The 16,203-nt window shown below is 51.1% G+C and overlaps 3 protein-coding genes across 7 annotated transcripts; 1 reads left to right on the top strand and 2 right to left on the bottom strand.

Moving 5' to 3' along the window:
* Positions 1-48: 48 nt before the first annotated feature.
* Positions 49-3,909, bottom strand: Maf1 (MAF1 homolog, negative regulator of RNA polymerase III). 3 transcript variants are annotated; one of them, XM_059247898.1, is made up of 8 exons: positions 3,627-3,909; positions 1,892-2,023; positions 1,657-1,785; positions 1,419-1,584; positions 1,175-1,296; positions 972-1,091; positions 708-842; positions 49-574 (listed from the first exon to the last, which is right to left on the bottom strand). In XM_059247898.1, the coding sequence occupies exons 2-8, from the start codon at positions 1,972-1,974 to the stop codon at positions 553-555; spliced, it is 777 nt and encodes a 258-aa protein (XP_059103881.1). In that variant the 5' UTR covers positions 1,975-2,023; positions 3,627-3,909; the 3' UTR covers positions 49-552. The 3 variants fall into 3 exon arrangements, with proteins under 3 accessions (XP_059103881.1, XP_059103880.1, XP_059103882.1); XM_059247897.1 differs by lacking the exon at positions 3,627-3,909 and adding an exon at positions 3,054-3,430; XM_059247899.1 differs by lacking the exons at positions 708-842; positions 3,627-3,909 and adding an exon at positions 3,054-3,432.
* Sharpin (SHANK associated RH domain interactor) lies at positions 2,985-10,648 on the top strand. Of its 3 annotated transcripts, none has more exons than XM_059247893.1 (9): positions 2,985-4,230; positions 4,484-4,658; positions 8,257-8,385; positions 8,460-8,601; positions 8,683-8,791; positions 8,873-9,026; positions 9,100-9,215; positions 9,304-9,432; positions 10,430-10,648. In XM_059247893.1, the coding sequence occupies exons 1-8, from the start codon at positions 4,033-4,035 to the stop codon at positions 9,418-9,420; spliced, it is 1,140 nt and encodes a 379-aa protein (XP_059103876.1). In that variant the 5' UTR covers positions 2,985-4,032; the 3' UTR covers positions 9,421-9,432; positions 10,430-10,648. The 3 variants fall into 3 exon arrangements, with proteins under 3 accessions (XP_059103876.1, XP_059103877.1, XP_059103875.1); XM_059247892.1 differs by lacking the exon at positions 10,430-10,648 and adding an exon at positions 9,504-9,655 and having other exon boundaries at positions 2,986-4,230; XM_059247894.1 differs by lacking the exons at positions 8,257-8,385; positions 10,430-10,648 and adding an exon at positions 9,504-9,655.
* A 388-nt stretch (positions 10,649-11,036) lies between these two features.
* LOC131897038 (cytochrome c1, heme protein, mitochondrial) lies at positions 11,037-13,450 on the bottom strand. The gene is made up of 7 exons (XM_059247896.1): positions 13,271-13,450; positions 12,483-12,679; positions 12,274-12,400; positions 12,028-12,185; positions 11,783-11,943; positions 11,407-11,507; positions 11,037-11,324 (listed from the first exon to the last, which is right to left on the bottom strand). The coding sequence occupies exons 1-7, from the start codon at positions 13,397-13,399 to the stop codon at positions 11,220-11,222; spliced, it is 978 nt and encodes a 325-aa protein (XP_059103879.1). The 5' UTR covers positions 13,400-13,450; the 3' UTR covers positions 11,037-11,219.
* Positions 13,451-16,203: the final 2,753 nt, after the last annotated feature.

The following is a 16,203-nucleotide window of genomic DNA, read 5'->3' on the forward strand; positions in this document are numbered from 1 at the left end:
CCCGCCCCATGACGCAGGCCCCGCCCCCCAAAACTCCCAAGTTCCGTCTAAGTCACAGAAACTTTTATTGGAAAGGAATGAGCTGCAGCAAAGTGACACTCAGTGCATGTGGCCCACCTGGTAAGGTGGGGGGCAAAAGTGGGCACCAGGGGCTGGTCCAAGACCAGACCCCATAAAACACTGCGCACCGCTTACAGGGCTTCAAGTCCTGGCCCTTAGAGCTGGAGTGTACAGGCCCAGTAAGAAATACAAAAATAAACTCTGTGGTCCAGCTGTCCTGTCTGTGGCCGACTGCTGGTGCAGAGCAGTCACTTTTCGATCAGGCCCTGTGCTGTTTAATCCAGCCACAGCATGGGCAGTGAAAGCCTGCAGGGGTGAGTGGACATCCACAGGCTGAAACCAAAGGGCTAGGCAGGTATAGCCTTGGGCAGCGCCAGGATGGTGGCAGTGCCAGGGCGTAGCCAGCATCAAGGGAGGCTCTGGAGCTCCTCAGGTAGACGGGTCCAGGCATTGGTCGAAGCTGGATGAAGCTGAGACCTCCGCTTTTCCTCATCACATACAGATCACTGGAACCCTAGGCAGAAGTTGGCACACAGTAGGACATCAGGAGGTACCACCCAGACTAGGCAGAGGACCCTGATGTGTCCCACCCACTCCAGGCTCTAGAGGTGGGGCCGTGGCTGCAGCCTCCACCACTTCCCCCACACCTGTCTTCCTCCATGGTGCTGGTCTCCTCCGCCCTGCCCTCACTGCCTCCACCTCCACTCTCTTCATCAACCTCTTCTGCTCCCAGTTCCAAGTCCAGTGCATTGCCTGCCTCTGAGGGTGTGTAGGTGGAACCACTGGGTGGGGATAGAAACATCAGTCTTAGGACCACCTATCCCAGGCCTTCCCAGGGAGGACAGACCCAGTTAAGGAAAGGTGTGAGATGAACAAGGGGCTGGAGAGAGGGAGGTGGCAATGGTACCAACCTGATGGAGCGGCAGCTAAAAAAGACAATTCGTTTAAGACGTTTGTTGTAAAAGAAATAATTGAATGACCAGAGGCTTCCATCTTCCCCAAAGGGGTCTGAATCCAGATCTGGGTTATAGCTGAAGAGTGAGAAAAGCAGAAGTAATGAGGCTCCCACTGCCACACACACCTGCCACGTCTACCTGCAAAGATGTGGGCCCACCTGTAGATGTCACATTCGGCTAAGCAGATTTCCTCATCCACTGCATTCCACAGCTGTGGCTTCAGGGCCTTGAAGTCTTCCCGAACAGCTGAGAACAGGCTACAGTTGACTGCATTAACCACCTACAGTAGGTTACAGTCAGGGATGACAAGGGTCCAGGGCAGCAGGTAGAACCCAGGAACCTACTCAATGGAGAGGGCAACGGGAATGACTACAGGTTTGGGGTCCCTCTTCCCAGCCTTACCCAGCTGAGGCTGGGCTCCCGGCTGAACTCATGACTCCTGGCTGTGCTGAAGTCATAGTCTGGCCGGAAGGACTCGTTGAGTGTAGCGATCAGATAGAAGAGAGTCTTGCGGCTGCACTTGTCACTTAGCGGGCTTTCGTCCTCACCACCTTGGCTCTTGCTCAGTCTACACAGAGATAAATGTCAACCTTGCTCACCATCCCCCGTACCTCAGAAGGGAGGCTCCGTCTCAGCTTACCTGCTGGGACTGAGGCCTGAAGTCTGAGGCGGGGACAGTGCCTCCAACACATGGGGCTGGCCCTCCTGGCAGAACTGCTTGAACATGTGTTTATTGTCTCCTGCCATCTTACATGAGTAGCTTTCAATCCTGTAAAACGCAGACAGGAGCATGGAGCATGCTAACCCTGAGGATTTAACTCAGGGGCCAAGATGGCGACCTCTGAGAATCTGGTCCCCAGAGCTTCCAGACTGACCTGCCAATAATATGGGCATCTCCAGTCTCCACTGTCAACTGTGAGTTGATGGCCTCAAAGCTGGAGTTCTCCAGTAGCTTCATGTCCTTTGGGAGGGGACTTCGTGTGCCAGAGGGACTAGTGCAGTGCTCCCTGAGAATGTGGGAAACCAGGTGTGGCTACCTAGCTCCAAAAGATTCTGCCTTCAGTCTTCCCACCCACTAGTAGAGTACTGTTTGCGGCTGGATCTAGCTGAGTCCATCATGTAGCTCCTCTCCCTACCTTTACCTGAGCACTCAGCATTGTTGAGGAAACGATCCTGTTACCTTGTTACCTGAGGATGGCAAGACCAGATTCCAACTCAACTCCAACTCCTCCTACATGGTACAAGAGTCCTGGAGCTGGATGGGGGGCCCCCACCCTGTATTCTGCTCACTCTGGAACTGCTGGAGAATCAATCAATATTTCTCTCTCTGTGTCTGTCTCTCGATGTTTCCCACCCCCATCGGCACTCTGCAGTCACTCTCAGACCGTACTAACATCTTCAATCAGGGTAAGAACCTGCAATCCGGCCGGGCGGTGGTGGCGCATGCCTTTAATCCCAGCACTCGGGAGGCAGAGCCAGGCGGATCTCTGTGAGTTCGAGGCCAGCCTGGGCTACCAAGTGAGTTCCAGGAAAGGCGCAAAGCTACACAGAGAAACCCTGTCTCGAAAAACAAAAAAAACCAAAAACAAACAAACAAACAAACAAACAAAAAGAACCTGCAATCCGGTTCGGCGGAACCGGGTACCTGTGGCTTGAGCCCTGAGGGTCACCTGTATGAGCGCCCTTCCCCAGATTGCTTCGTTGCTTCCTGGCGAGAAGAGTAAACCCATGAGTTCTTCAGTTCTATTTGCAAATATGCCTGATTCTCTCTTTGTACGCCAAAGTGCGTAGGACGGCCCCACCGCCTCCACTGGCTCAGCCCAGCAGTCTCCTGGCATTGCTGCCTCGGGAGCAGAGAGGCACCAGTAGATTCGTACGGGAAAACTACAAGCCCCAGGAGGCAGCACACCAAGAGAGGCGCTCTAGCCAGGCGGCAGCAAAACTACAAGTCCCATGAGGCAGTGCAGAGCGCGAGACCTGCCGGGGACTGTGGTTCCCGCAGTCCGGGACCGCTCGGAGCACAAGGCGGACACCCACCTGCCAGGAATGGGCTAGATCAAGCCAGGCTAGCCGAGTTGCTTAGCGTCGGTGCTGAGATGACGGCGGCGCGGGCTGCGCGCGGCGCGAGTTCCTCAGGACTGGAGGGCGGCGCCGCGGCCTCCACTCGGGCCGCACTGTATCCGGGGGAAGAAGCTTCGTGGCGGCGTCCCGTTACTCCAGGCCCTGCCGGCCCATACGGGCTGCAGCCGCGACATAGCCTCGCCCCCCTGCAGTACCCACTTTTGCGACTGACCTGCCGCGGACCACCACAGATCGCACCAAACAGCGAACGAAACAGCGACCTCCGCCTCCCCCGGCCCGACAACAACAAGCGTCCGACAGGCCCGGCCCCACTCCTCTGAATGGTCCGCTCCAACCTCAGGGTCCAGACCGCGACATACCATTGGAGGAATCCTCCGTCACTCAGACTTGTCTTTCACTTCTACTGGTCGTGTAGCTTGTCTGTCTCGCCCTCGCTTACGAACCCGCCTCCCCTCTTAGTGTTCATTGGTTAGGGCATTCCCGCCCCGCCCCCGGGCCAACCCTGTTCTCAGAGTGGTACAGACTCACCAAGTGTGTCTGGTGTGTGTATGTGCGGTTTGTTTGTGTAGATTGGCGCCCTTCTCCAATCGGGTACTGGTGTTGTCTTACGTCGGACAGCAGCTGTCGCCCGTTCGAACCTTTGAGAAAAGTCCAACCTTGCCTTCTTTTTGTGACCGGTGCTTGGTCTCTGACACTGTCCCGGGCCCAGCTCAAACGTGACTAGCGTGCCTGGAGATCCTTGGACCATCTCTATCCCTGAGCACCACCGGTGGTCAGGCTAAGGTAGTGCGCGGCACTGGTTCTTTCTTGTTCTCCACGCTCTGGCGCATCCGGAACCTAGGGCCATAGTCTGAGTTTCTGGCCGGCGGAAGCGCTCGACAACTCTTGAGTTACGGAAGCGCTCTCGGAGGGTCAGGACTCCGCCGCGCCCGATATGGCGCCGCCCGCCGGCGGGGCCGCACCCGCTGCAGAACCTAGTTCACCTGCGGTGCTCCTGGCAGTGCAAGCCGCGGTGAGACCTCTGGGCGCCGGGCACGACGCCGAGGCGCAGCTACGGAGGCTGCAGTTGAGCGCCGACCCTGAGCGGCCTGGGCGCTTCCGGCTGGGGCTGTTGGGCACCGGGCCAGGGGCGGTGAGTGTGGGCCGGGACAGTGGAGTCAACCCTCTCTCCATTCCCCTGCCGACTGCCCTTATGCGGTTACTTTTCTTTGCTTGTCTGTAAAAATGGGATTAATGCTTTAAAACTCTCATGAGGAATTGGTAAGATAACAGGCAAGAAAGGCTTAGGGCGGTAAAAACTACTTCTGCTTATTTCCTTTTCCTTTGATCTTCGGTGGATAACGAGGAGCCATTGACCCAGCACTCCCCCCCACCTCCCGTTTCAGGTCAGTTTTGAATGGCCCTTGGAGTCTATTTGCTATACAGTCCGTGGACCTACCCAACACGAGCTGCAGCCTCCACCGGGAGGACCTGGAACCTTCAGTGTGCACTTCCTCAACTCTCAAGAAGCACAGCAGTGGGCAGCCCTGGTGCGAGATGCCGCCGCGGAGGGACAAAATGGTCAGTGTCGTGGAATAAATGCTCATTTGAAGAAGTCCAGGCCTCCTAGTCCTGGATGGGGACAGTGAAGGGAGAAGCTGGGCATCTAGGAAGGCTTCCAAGAGGAAGAAAGTGGAGAAAATAAGAGGTTCAAGAGCTGACACCTGGAGTACCAGACAAGTGTGAAAAGGAAGAGCAAGCATTGCTGAAGCACTGAGAGTTCAAGAACGACAGGGTTGTGTTCAGTGGGGAGCTAACAGGTTCAGGTCTGTGCTGCTTCAAGGCAGACTCTTTAGTCATATGGAGAGATGTAGACAAGGTTAGAAAGAAGACCAGAGGACCTTAGGAAATGGAATCAGATAGGTTTCGTGGTTGTTTAAATGGAAGAGTTAGTGATTAACACTGAGGTAGAGGGACAAGTTAGTGTGAGGCTTGTACACAGTGCCTGCTTGGGAAAGCTTGGACATGGCTGGGGCTCTGAAGAAGTGAAGATTGGGAGTTGGGCGGGGCGGTGGTGGCCCACGCACTCGGGAGGCAGAGCCAGGCGGATCTCTGTGAGTTCGAGGCCAGCCTGGGCTACCAAGTGAGTTCCAGGAAAGGTGCAAAGCTACACAGAGAAACCCTGTCTCAAAAAAACAAAAACAAAAAAACAAGACAAAACAACAACAAAAAAGATCGGGAGTTGGGGAGGTTAGCCAAAGTCTGAGAGGGAAGCATTGAGAAAAAACAGCCTTGTGTGTAGACCAGTGGCTCTCGACCTTCCTATTTTTGTGACCCCTTAATATAGTTCCTCATGTTGTGGTGACTTCCAACCATAAAATCATTTCATAACTAATTTTGCTACTGTTATGAATCATAATGTAAATATCTGTGTTTTTCAGTGGTCTTAGGTGACCTCTGTGAAAGGGTCATCCGACCCCCCCACCCACCCAAAGGAGTCGTGACCCACAGGTTGAGAACCACTGATGTAGACCTTGCCCTAGGGGGAGAGAGGAAAGCTTACAAATAAGACCTGAGGAAAAGCTGCTAGAGGGGCAGGAAAACAGTTAGTATGACTGACGTAAGAGAGGCTGGGGTAACTCAGCATTGAAAAAGACTAAGTCATTCATTTACCTGATAGGTGTACTCAGCTCTTGCTTTATACTATTCATTGTGGTGTGTATTCTAGGCTGATCTCAAACTCACTATATAGCCCAAGCTGACTTTGAACTGTCAATGATCTTAACACCTCTGTACCCAGAGTGGTATTGTAACAGATGTGTACCACCCAACTGTTTGACACTATTTCTTTTTCCTTTGTGTGTGTGTGTATATATGTATGTCTGCTGTGTATGTATTTGTATGCAGGCATACACAGGCACAGCATGTATGGAAGTCAGAGGAAAACCTTGGGTGTCAGTCCTCACCTTCCACCTTGTTTGAGACAGTCTCTGCTGTTAGCCTCTTTATAAGCCAGGCCAATTTCCCTAACCCTCAAGAAGTTTCTGAATATTCTCTTGTCTCTACCCCCATCTTACTATAGGAACATTGGGATTACAGACATATACTTCCAAGCTTGGTTTTATCTGGTTTTGGGGAATTTGAATTCTCTGGTCTTTATGTCTATATGAAAAGCACTTTAAGCCAAGTGGTGTGGTGCAGGCCTTTAATCCCAGCACTTGGGAGGCAGAATCAAGTGGATCTCAGTTTGAGGCCAGCCTGGTCTACAGAATAAGTTCCAGGATAGCTCTACACAGCTTCCAAGACAGGGCTACACAGAGAAAGCCTGTCTTGAAAAGCCAAAACGTAACAGCACTTTAACCTGCTGAACCATCTCCCCCAGGCCCTTTAGTTTTTATTTTAAGATTAAAATGTTTTATGTGTATGAATCTTTTCTCTCTATATATATATGTCTTTGCACCATGTGCATGCCTGGCATCCTCCAAGGTCAGGAGAAGGCATCAGATCCCCAGGGACTGGAGTTAGAGATGGTTGTGAGCTTCTATGCAGTTGCTAAGTACTGAACCCCAGTCCCCTGCAAGAGTAACAAGTGCTCTTAACTGCTGATCCATTTCTCCAGCCTGTGGGCACTTCTTTCTTTCTTTCTTTCTTTCTTCCTTTCTTTCTTTCTTTTTTTTTTTTTTTTTTGTCCATATTGCATGCTGTCATCTTTTTTTTTTTTTAATGCTGAATGCCATTTATTGAAGGAGGGAGGAGGTCTTAAATACAGGCTTACAGCACAATGGGAGAACCCCAGAGGGCAGAAGTTTGCTACTGATGTTTTACATGGGCACTTCTTTTAACATGACCCAAATCTCTAATTTGTCCTCCTTGGAACTTTCATTTCTAGAGTAAATCAACTTCAGTTAGAAGGAATGAGAAAGCTAGGAGGGAAGGCTGCTACTTAAAATAGGGTCTCCTTAAGTGTGCTGGCACACATCTTTAATTCCAGCACTCAGGAGGTAGAGGCTGGTGGATCTCTGTGAGTTCTGAGGACAGCCAGAGCTAAGTAGAGAGATTCTGTTTCAAAAAATAAAAACAAAAAATAAAAGCAAGTAACTAAAAAGAAAGGTCTTAAGGACTTACTGAGAGAATGAAGTTTGAAGAACATGGCTTAAGTTGTATGACCCAGAATACAAGAAGTACAAAAGTGGGGTTGGGGATTTAGCTCAGTGGTAGAGTGCTTGCTAGCAAACGCAAGGCCCTGGGTTCGGTCCTCAGCTCCGAGAAAAAGAAGTACAAAAGCTCCAAGGGGAACTTGTGCAAGTGACCTTCAGAGTTCAGGCAAAGTGCCAGGTTCTTGGAAAGCTCTACCCATTTCAGTGGTGAGACGGTTATCAAGGATATCAAGGGCCTTAGGTCATTGTAGGAGCTGTCAGCACTGGGTGGGGATCCCTTATTGCAGTATGTGGCTTTCAGCAGGAGATAAATAGAAACAGCAGTATATCCAGTTCTGTAAGGATGCCAGGACAAACAGTGTAAGTATCCTCTGCAGATCAGAGCCAAGAGAAGGAAGGCCCCTGAGGGGACTGAGATGGCAAGCCTCCATCTAAGGGGTTAGTTTGATTCTGCTAAACAGGAGATGCACAGGTGGGACCAGCCAGCAGAAGGGTTCAGAAAGATTGATACCAAGGATAAATCAGATGTAGCACCAGTACCAGAATTGAGGCAGGACTTCTGAGGATTTTTGTTTTGTTTTAATTTGATATATGAATGGTGGTGTGTGTGTTTACCACTTGTGTACCTGGTGCCCCAGAGGCCAGGTCATTGGACCCGTTGGAATGGAGTTACAGGTAGTTGTTAGCTACCATGTGGGTTCTGGGAACCAAACCAGGGTGTTCTGCAAGAGCACCAAAATGCTCTTAAATGTTGATCCATCGCCGGGCAGTGGTGGCGCACACTTTCAATCCCAGCACTTGGGAGGCAGAGCCAGGCAGATCTCTGTGAGTTCAAGGCCAGTAAAACCATGTTGATCCATCATCTCTCTCCAGCTGAGAGTTGTTTTTGTTTTATGGGCCAAGATTGGGAGAGGAAGGCTTACCCTGAATTATGGCCTAAGGATATGGGGTGAAGCAGAGAGTGCAAAGGTCCTCAAAACCTGAGGGTGGAGACCACTAGCCTACTCCAAATTGTCTCTTAGGCAATGGCAGCTCAGTCCCAAGCCCAGAAATGTGCCCCATTTCTCCACCATGTTCTTCCGTGGCTCAAATACCTAAAGCAACCCAACCTGAGGTGGATCTTCCTCAAAGTTCTGGAAATTTAAAAAAAGGTAAGGACAGACTAGAGGGAGTTGAGGGGCTGTGGCTAGTGTCTGGTTGTGATAGCTGTCTTTTCTCCCTGTAGAAGAGCTGGCTACACGCCTGTCCCAGGCCATTGCAGATGGGGATGAGAAAGAAGCAGCCCATGTGGCAGCCATCTTGGCACAGCATCATGTGGCTCTCAATGTCCAGCTCATGGAGGCCTGGTTCCCATCAGGTCCTATCAGGTAAGGCCTGATCTTGCTTACTCTGCCCTCCTGACCTGTCCAGGTTAACTGTCCAACCCTCTGATCCACATTTTGACACAGGCTGCAAGTCACAGTTGAAGATGCCACATCTATTTTGTCCTCTGCATCATCTGCCCATGTCTCACTGCAGATCTACCCACACTGCTCCATCGCAGCCCTCCAGGAACAGGTGAGCATGGGGCATCGGGAGTCTTAGATGCATAGCAGGGATCCTGGGTAACACTGCCTGGCCCTGATGTTCTGGCCTCAGGTGTTCTCAGAATTTGGTTTCCCACCAGCTGTGCAGCGCTGGGTTATTGGGCGGTGCCTGTGTGTACCTGAACGAAGCCTTGCTTCCTATGGGGTCTCTCAAGATGGGGACCCTGCTTTTCTCTACTTGCTCTCAGCTCCCCGAGAAGCTTCAGGTTAGTACTTAATGGTGGTAAGAGAGGTGGGGTGGAGTCTTGAGATGGCCCTGAGCCTTCTCCTCTTTCACAGGACATAGCCCTCAACACTCCAAGATGGATGGGAAATTAGGATGCTTGTTTCCTCAGTCACTGGAGCAGCCTCATACCCTCCAGCCAGCCAGTTCCAGTCTCCCAACCCCCCCTCAGGTGGGCAAATAACCAGAGTCTCTGGGAATGGGCAGCTGTGGGCATTGGAAGGATCTGAGAAGCATCAACAGTTTTCCCATCTTCCCAGCCTGGCTGGTCTTGCCCTTCCTGCACCTTCATCAATGCCTCAAACCGCCCTGGCTGTGAGATGTGTAGCACCCAAAGGCCCTGTGCGTGGGATCCCCTTACTACAGCCTCCACCTAGAAGCCACCAAAGGTACAAGAGGCTGGGTGGGGTTGAGGGGATACAGTGTAGAACAAATAGGAATAACCTATCTTCTTCCCCAGGTTAGAGGGAACATGGCCCTCTCCTGTCACAGGCCCAAGTCCCTGGATCACCACCACTTGAACTTCGCAGGGGACCTCTGCTTGTTGGGGACAGAGATGCAGTATTAGGGAACAAGGGCCACAAGCCAGTAATTAAAGACACATGAGAACCAGCCTGTGTCCTAGTCTTGGTGCAGACTTGTACTAGTCCAGCTGCCTGGGAGCAAGGAAACAGATTCTGCCCCAGTAGCAGATGGGGTGCCCCAAACCACAACCAGGAGACTACTCGAATAGACTTAAACTAGAGTCCCAGTGGTCACAGAACATAGTACTGGCACCTCTTTCTAGAGCCTTCAAGCCTACAGGGGCTCCTCAAACTGCTGACCTGCTAGGGATTCCTCTCACTAACCCTGGCCTTATTGTTACCCTTCTTGAATCCTCCTACTATTCCACTCACCACTGTTTTCAGCTGCTTCAGCCAGTATAATAGCAGCAATGGGGCTGGGTATTTTTTCTTTTTCTTTTTTTTAAAAAGATTTATTTTATTTATCATGTACAGTGTTCTGTCTGCATGTGTCCCTGCAGGCCAGAAGAGGGCACCAGATCTCATTACAGATGGCTGTGAGCCACCATGTGGTTGCTGGGAATTGAACTCAGAACCTCTGGAAGAACAGCCAGTGCTCTTAACCTCTGAGCCATCTCTCCAGCCCTGGGGTATTTTTTCTTTACCATAGGGATGCTTTATAGCACTGTGACTCATGAGTCTCATTTACCAGGTGATCCTCCTGATAACCTATGTCACCCCTCTTTATGAATAGAGGTACCATGCCACTTTATGAATCTAGTCATGGCCAGTTTGGCCTAGACTACTAGGTATCATTCCCTGATAAATACCAGACACTTCCACATATTATCTCCAGCACAACCCTTTTATCTGTCCATCCCAGACTAAGGAGACATCCCAGCTACCCTCTGCCTGTCTACTCCCAATTGCTCAACATTTCTGAGAACTTCTTCATCTTCCCAGATAGCACTGATCCACCGATACTGCTCCAGGTCTTCCTGAAGATCTAGAGGCTCCCTGCTGCCATCAGTATGGAAGTGGAGTTGTTGGATACTCTAATAACCCCTTTCTAGCTCTGCCAATGCATATCCACTCTGCTGAACAGTGCTGCTCTTTCTTTTTTAGTAAAACACTTTTGAGACTGGGGGGTGAGGGGGTTTGCCTACATGTATGCCTTTGCACTACATTTGTGCAGTGCCTTTGGAGGCCAGAAGAGTACGTCAGATCCCCTGGGACTGGAGTTAAGAATGGTTTAGAACCACGTGAATGCTGGAAACAGAACCTGGGTCTTCTAGAAGAGCAAGCAACTAGTGCTCTTGATTGCTAAGCCATCTCTCTAGTCCAAATGGTGCTGCTCTTAGCAGCCAATTTTTGCATTCTGACCCACATCTCTCAGATACAAGGTGGGGAAGGAAACAATACTGCAGGGGAATATGGGTTCCAGGGTTCCTTGGAAATGCGGATTTCAGTCACTGAACAGATAAAATGTGTATGTTGAGAAACTTAATTTATTCCCACAATCAGAGCTGAAGGAAGATCAGAAGCAAGAGTCTGGTCTCCTACCCCATTTCCTTGTCTCAGATGAAAAGGAGCTAGGCCTGAAAAGGCCTAGGACTGTTCCTGGGCTGCTGAGGGCTTGTTCAGGCAAGATGACAAGCAGATACTAGGCAGGGTCACTTGGGCGGCCGATATGCCAGCTTTCGACTCTTCAAGACTGACCACTTATGTCGTTTCATGGTATAGATCAGGGGCAGCAGCAAGCCCATCATCAACAACATCTGGGAACAAAGCAAGTTCAGAAAAGGTAGACAGGAAAGACCCCTTCCCTATGCCCACTGTGACCCTGGCCCAGCCCTTCACCTTGAGCCCCATGCGTTTCCGATGGTCATGCTCTGGCTCCGATGCCCATCGAAGGAAGGTGGCAACATCCTTGGCTACTTGAGACATGGAAGCTGGGGTGCCTGGGCCAAGGACAAATAGTCACGGCTACCTTTGGGGGCTTATGCCAATCCAAGGTAACCCTCTGAACACTGTGTTCCAAAGAGGCAGGGACTGGCCATTACCAAAACTTCAAAGGGATAGGAACCTTACAGAACTATGAAAGTTGTCCCCAAAGCCTTTTCAGATCTGCACAGTCAACAAACATTCCAGGTGAGAAGGGAGCAGACCTCTAGACCCAGGAATGTAAGGGAAGCATGCTGGGAGTAGGAAAGGACCCATGGTCAAGGACACTCACCATCATCATACTCCAAGACTTCATTGTAGATGGGAGGAGCCATGCCAATGGCCTGGCCAGGAAAGTAAGGGTTGAAGTAGAGGCCTTCTCGTAATGACACCCCAGTGGGGGGCTCACAGTAGCCAGTTAGCAAGGAGAATACATAGTCCTCACCACCATGCCTAGAACCAGATCCATGGCTCAGTCCTTAACACAAGGCTGATTTCCTTACGTTTCCTGCCCCACACTCTGGGCAGCCCATGTACCTAGCTCGCACGATGTAGCTGAGGTCCGGGGGTAAGGCTCCATTGTTAGCAGCTCTGGCAGCCTCAGGGTTGGGGTATGGTTTTGGAAGATAGTCAGACAGCTTCCCTGGCCTCATGAACATCTCTCCGTCCTCATTAGGGCCATCCTGAAACTCCACCTGCCACCAAGCATCCCATCACAATCCTTCAATCCCTCAGGTAGAAGCCCCAATCCCTGAGTCCTCCACCTCCTCTTGGCCCCCATACCTCCTCAGCCAGTGCCTTTGCTTCATCCTCCGTATAGCACACTCCCACCAGGTGGCGGTAAGCCACATATTCCATGCTGTGGCAGGAAGAGCACACCTGCTTGTATACCTGGAAACCCCTTCGGATGCTAAAGACAGAAAGGTTTAGAGAAACTGAAGATTACAGTTCACCTAGAAACGTCCACCCCCACCCCGCCGCTACACACCCACCTGGTGTGGTCCAAGGAGGAGAGGAGGCCACGGTGAGACCATGGGTAGCTGGGGGGGTGCAGCTCCAGGTCACTGGCACTCACAGCAGAATGCAGAGCCACAGCTAGCCCTGCACCCCCTGCCGCCAGCATGCCCAACGCTGACAGCATCACCTTCCGGCCCCGGGAAAGGCCAGGCTTCGAGGACAAGGACACTGCCTGCAAGAGCCCCGCTCAGCACCTGCCAAGACCCCACCCGCCCACCTGGGGATCTGAATGGGCGCCCATCTCTTGCACTCACCCACCCACCACTGACCACCGCCCGCAGAGCGCCAGCGGCCCACTGCCTGCCGCATCCCTCGCTGCAGCCCACACCTCAGCCACAGCCCGGTTTTGCAGAGCAGGTGAAGAGTGCTCTTGGAGCTTAAACCGGGAGCCAGGCCTAAGTGACCAAGAGTGCGGCAGCAGACCAAGGTCACCCGCAGCCGGCTGAGGTCAGGCTGGGGTCACTGGAGGGCATCAGCCAGGTCTAGACAGCTGGCTTCGGGAGTCGTTCTGGGCGAGCCCTTCGCAGCAATCTCCCGTCCCGACCCCACCGCAGTTGGACCCTGGGCTCTGACCAGCGTGCCCTGTCGCTCCGAAGCGTGGGCACCCAGCCTGGCTTCCCGAGTGCGCCGGCCCGTCAGCGGGGACCCTGCCGAGTCGTAGGAGGTACGTGGGGTACCGATGCCGGCGCGCGCCCGGAGCCTCCCCGCCGTGACCTTCAGGGCGGAGGGGCGCGCGGCGGCCAGGGCCCGCGCCAGTACTCACCTGCGGTGTCCGCAATGGAAGCTGCCGGGACCGCGCACCCCCCAGCAGGCCCGGAGCACTTGCGCCCGGAAGCCCTACGCCCCGCGGGCCCAGCACCGACCGGCGAAGCGAAGCAGCCGCCGCCGCCATGTCGGCCCTCTTTAGTGCGGCCGCCGTTCCCGTCGGCCCCTGCGGGCCCACGAGAACTCAGACCGCGCGAGAGCAAGACAGTGGGTGGGTCCAGGCGGAGCTGGATAAGGAGCTGTCCATCAGAGAGGTCTAGGGTGTAACCTTGTCCAGCTCTTCTAGTCCCCCGGGAAATTACCGTTGAGCCTGGCCGCGACTCTAATTACAGTAACAATAGCTGTTTTTTGTTGTTGCTTGTTTTTGCCCTTTCTTTCTCATTACGTCCATCGTTGCAGCCGGCGAGTTTCTTTACTATATTCCCAGTCCCTTCCCCATGAGCCTGCGGATCCCGCTCCTCCAGATGAGTCACTGGACAGTCTCCAGAGAGCTAAGAGCCGCCTGCCGGTCCAGGACCAGTGTGGCGGCTGTAGTAGCTCCCCTGCTCTACAGGCGACCCGGCCTAGAAACCCCCTGACCTTTAAACCCTCGTATAAACTCCATATGACTCGACTTCCTCACTGAGAACATACCTAAATGGGGTATCCCATAATTTGCTGTCCTTCTGGATGTAAGCTCCCTTAAAGTAAGGAATTGATCACCCTGGCATTTGACGCTTTTTTTTTTTCAGTCCAAACTGGCACCGTGTATGGGTGGTTTGGAGCTCTGCACTGCAGGAATTCCTTTGCCATTACTTTTAGGTTGACTCTAATGATGAGTTTGGCCACATGAAACAATTTATCTGATCCATCAGTTTTCAAGAAACAAGAATGCCTGACCTATAAACTGGAAATGAGGAATCAATTATTAGACACTATCCCCGTGGAAGTCTTGCCTTAGACTCAAGTCCTCTGTTCTCAACATGTTCCGAACATTGAAGGATACTTAATCTAAAGCACTAAAGGGAGGCTGAGGTGTAACTCGGTGGTTTGCCTAAGGTGCACAAAACTTTGAGTTCCATCCCCAGCACACACATATGCACCTGCATATTAAAAAGAAAAACCGCCGGGCAGTGGTGGCGCACGCCTTTAATCCCAGCACTCAGGAGGCAGAGACAGGTGGATCTCTGTGAGTTCGAGGCCAGCCTGGGCTACCAAGTGAGTTCCAGGAAAGGCGCAAAGCTACACAGAGAAACCCTGTCTCCAAAAAACAAACAAACAAAACCCACCAACTTTTAAAGTACAGTATAAGCAAAAACAAACACAAAAAACTGGCATGGTGGCTTATGCATATAATCCAAGCATTTGGGAGACTGAGGTAGGAATACTGCCAAGAATTCAAGGCCAACCTGGGCTACATGAAGAATACCAGGTCAGCCAAGGCAACACAGTTGGAATAACAAAAAAAAAAGACTTAACGGGATGGCTCATCCGGTAAAGGTGTGTGCCACCAAACCTGAGGACCTGAGTTCAGTTCCAGGAATCCATGATAGAAGTTGAGGACTGACTCCTGCTAATTGTTCTCTGATCTTGACGTATATACCATGGCATGCATGCACGTACAAATACACACCACACATACAAAAAAAAAAAAAAAAAAAAAAAAAAAAAAAAGCTCAGCACAGCAGCACATTCCTTTAATCTCAGCACAGGGAGGCAGATGCAAGCAGGTCTGTGTGTTGGGGGCCAGCCAGGGATACATAGTAAGACCCTGTCTCAAAAACAAAAGAAAACCCAAAAGGTAGCTGAAAACTGATCAAAAACCTAAATTTAATTTTAAATTACATTTAAAATTTTATCAGAGGGAGGCGTGTTCACACCTCATTGAGTGTGTGAAGATCAGAAAATAACTATGGCAGTCAGTTCTCCCCTTCCTCCATGTGGGTAGTTTGATAACAGGCGTTTTTACTTACTGAGCAATCTCACTGCTCCCAACAGCTAAGTATAAAACTATAAAACACAGTAATAAATCTTTATAACCTTGGGTTAGGCAATGGTTTCTTTCTTTTTTTTCTTTTCTTTTTTTTTTTTTTTTTTTCAAGACAGGGTTTCTCTGTGTAGCTTTGCGCCTTTCCTGGAACTCGCTTTGGAGACCAGGCTGGCCTCGAACTCACAGAAATCCGCCTGGCTCTGCCTCCCGAGTGCTGGGATTAAAGGCCACCACCGCCTGGCTTTTTTTTTTTTTTTTTTTTTTTTTTAAAGATTTATTTATTTATTTATTATGTATGCCAGAAGAGGGCGCCAGATCTCATTACAGATGGTTGTGAGCCACCATGTGGTTGCTGGGAATTGAACTCATGACCTCTGGAAGAACAGCCAGTGCTCTTAACTGCTGAGCCATCTCTCCAGCCCTCTTTTTCTTTTTCTTTGTTTTTGAAACAGGGTTTCTTTGCATAGCCTAGGCTGTCCTGGAACTCACTCTGTAGACCAGCCTGGCCTTGAACTCACAGAGATCCACCTACCTTTGCCTCCCAAGTGCTGGGATTAAAGGTGTGCTCCACCATTGCCCCACTCTGGCTAACTCTTTTAACTTAAATTAATCTGTTTCTCTTTACCTACTTTTTGCCTCAGGGCTTTTTACCTTTTTTTCTCTGTATATCTTACTTTCTTGCTTGTCCGGCTGTCTGGTTTTTGCCCCCAGACGTCTCCCTCATTCCCTCTTCTCTTCTTATCTCATTCTTCCTCTTGAGTCTAGATGTTCGCCTCCTATTTATTCTCTCTGCCCACAAGCCCTGCCTATCCTTTCTCTGCCTAGCCATTGGCCATTCGGCTTTTTATTAGACCAATCAGGTGCCTTAGGCAGGCGAGGTGAAACAAATGCAACACATCTTTACATAAACATACATCTTTACATCCTTAAATAAATGCAGCATAAACAAATGTAACACACCT

This window comes from Peromyscus eremicus, chromosome 20 (genome assembly GCF_949786415.1).
Source record: "Peromyscus eremicus chromosome 20, PerEre_H2_v1, whole genome shotgun sequence".
Taxonomy (NCBI): Eukaryota; Metazoa; Chordata; class Mammalia; order Rodentia; family Cricetidae; genus Peromyscus; species Peromyscus eremicus.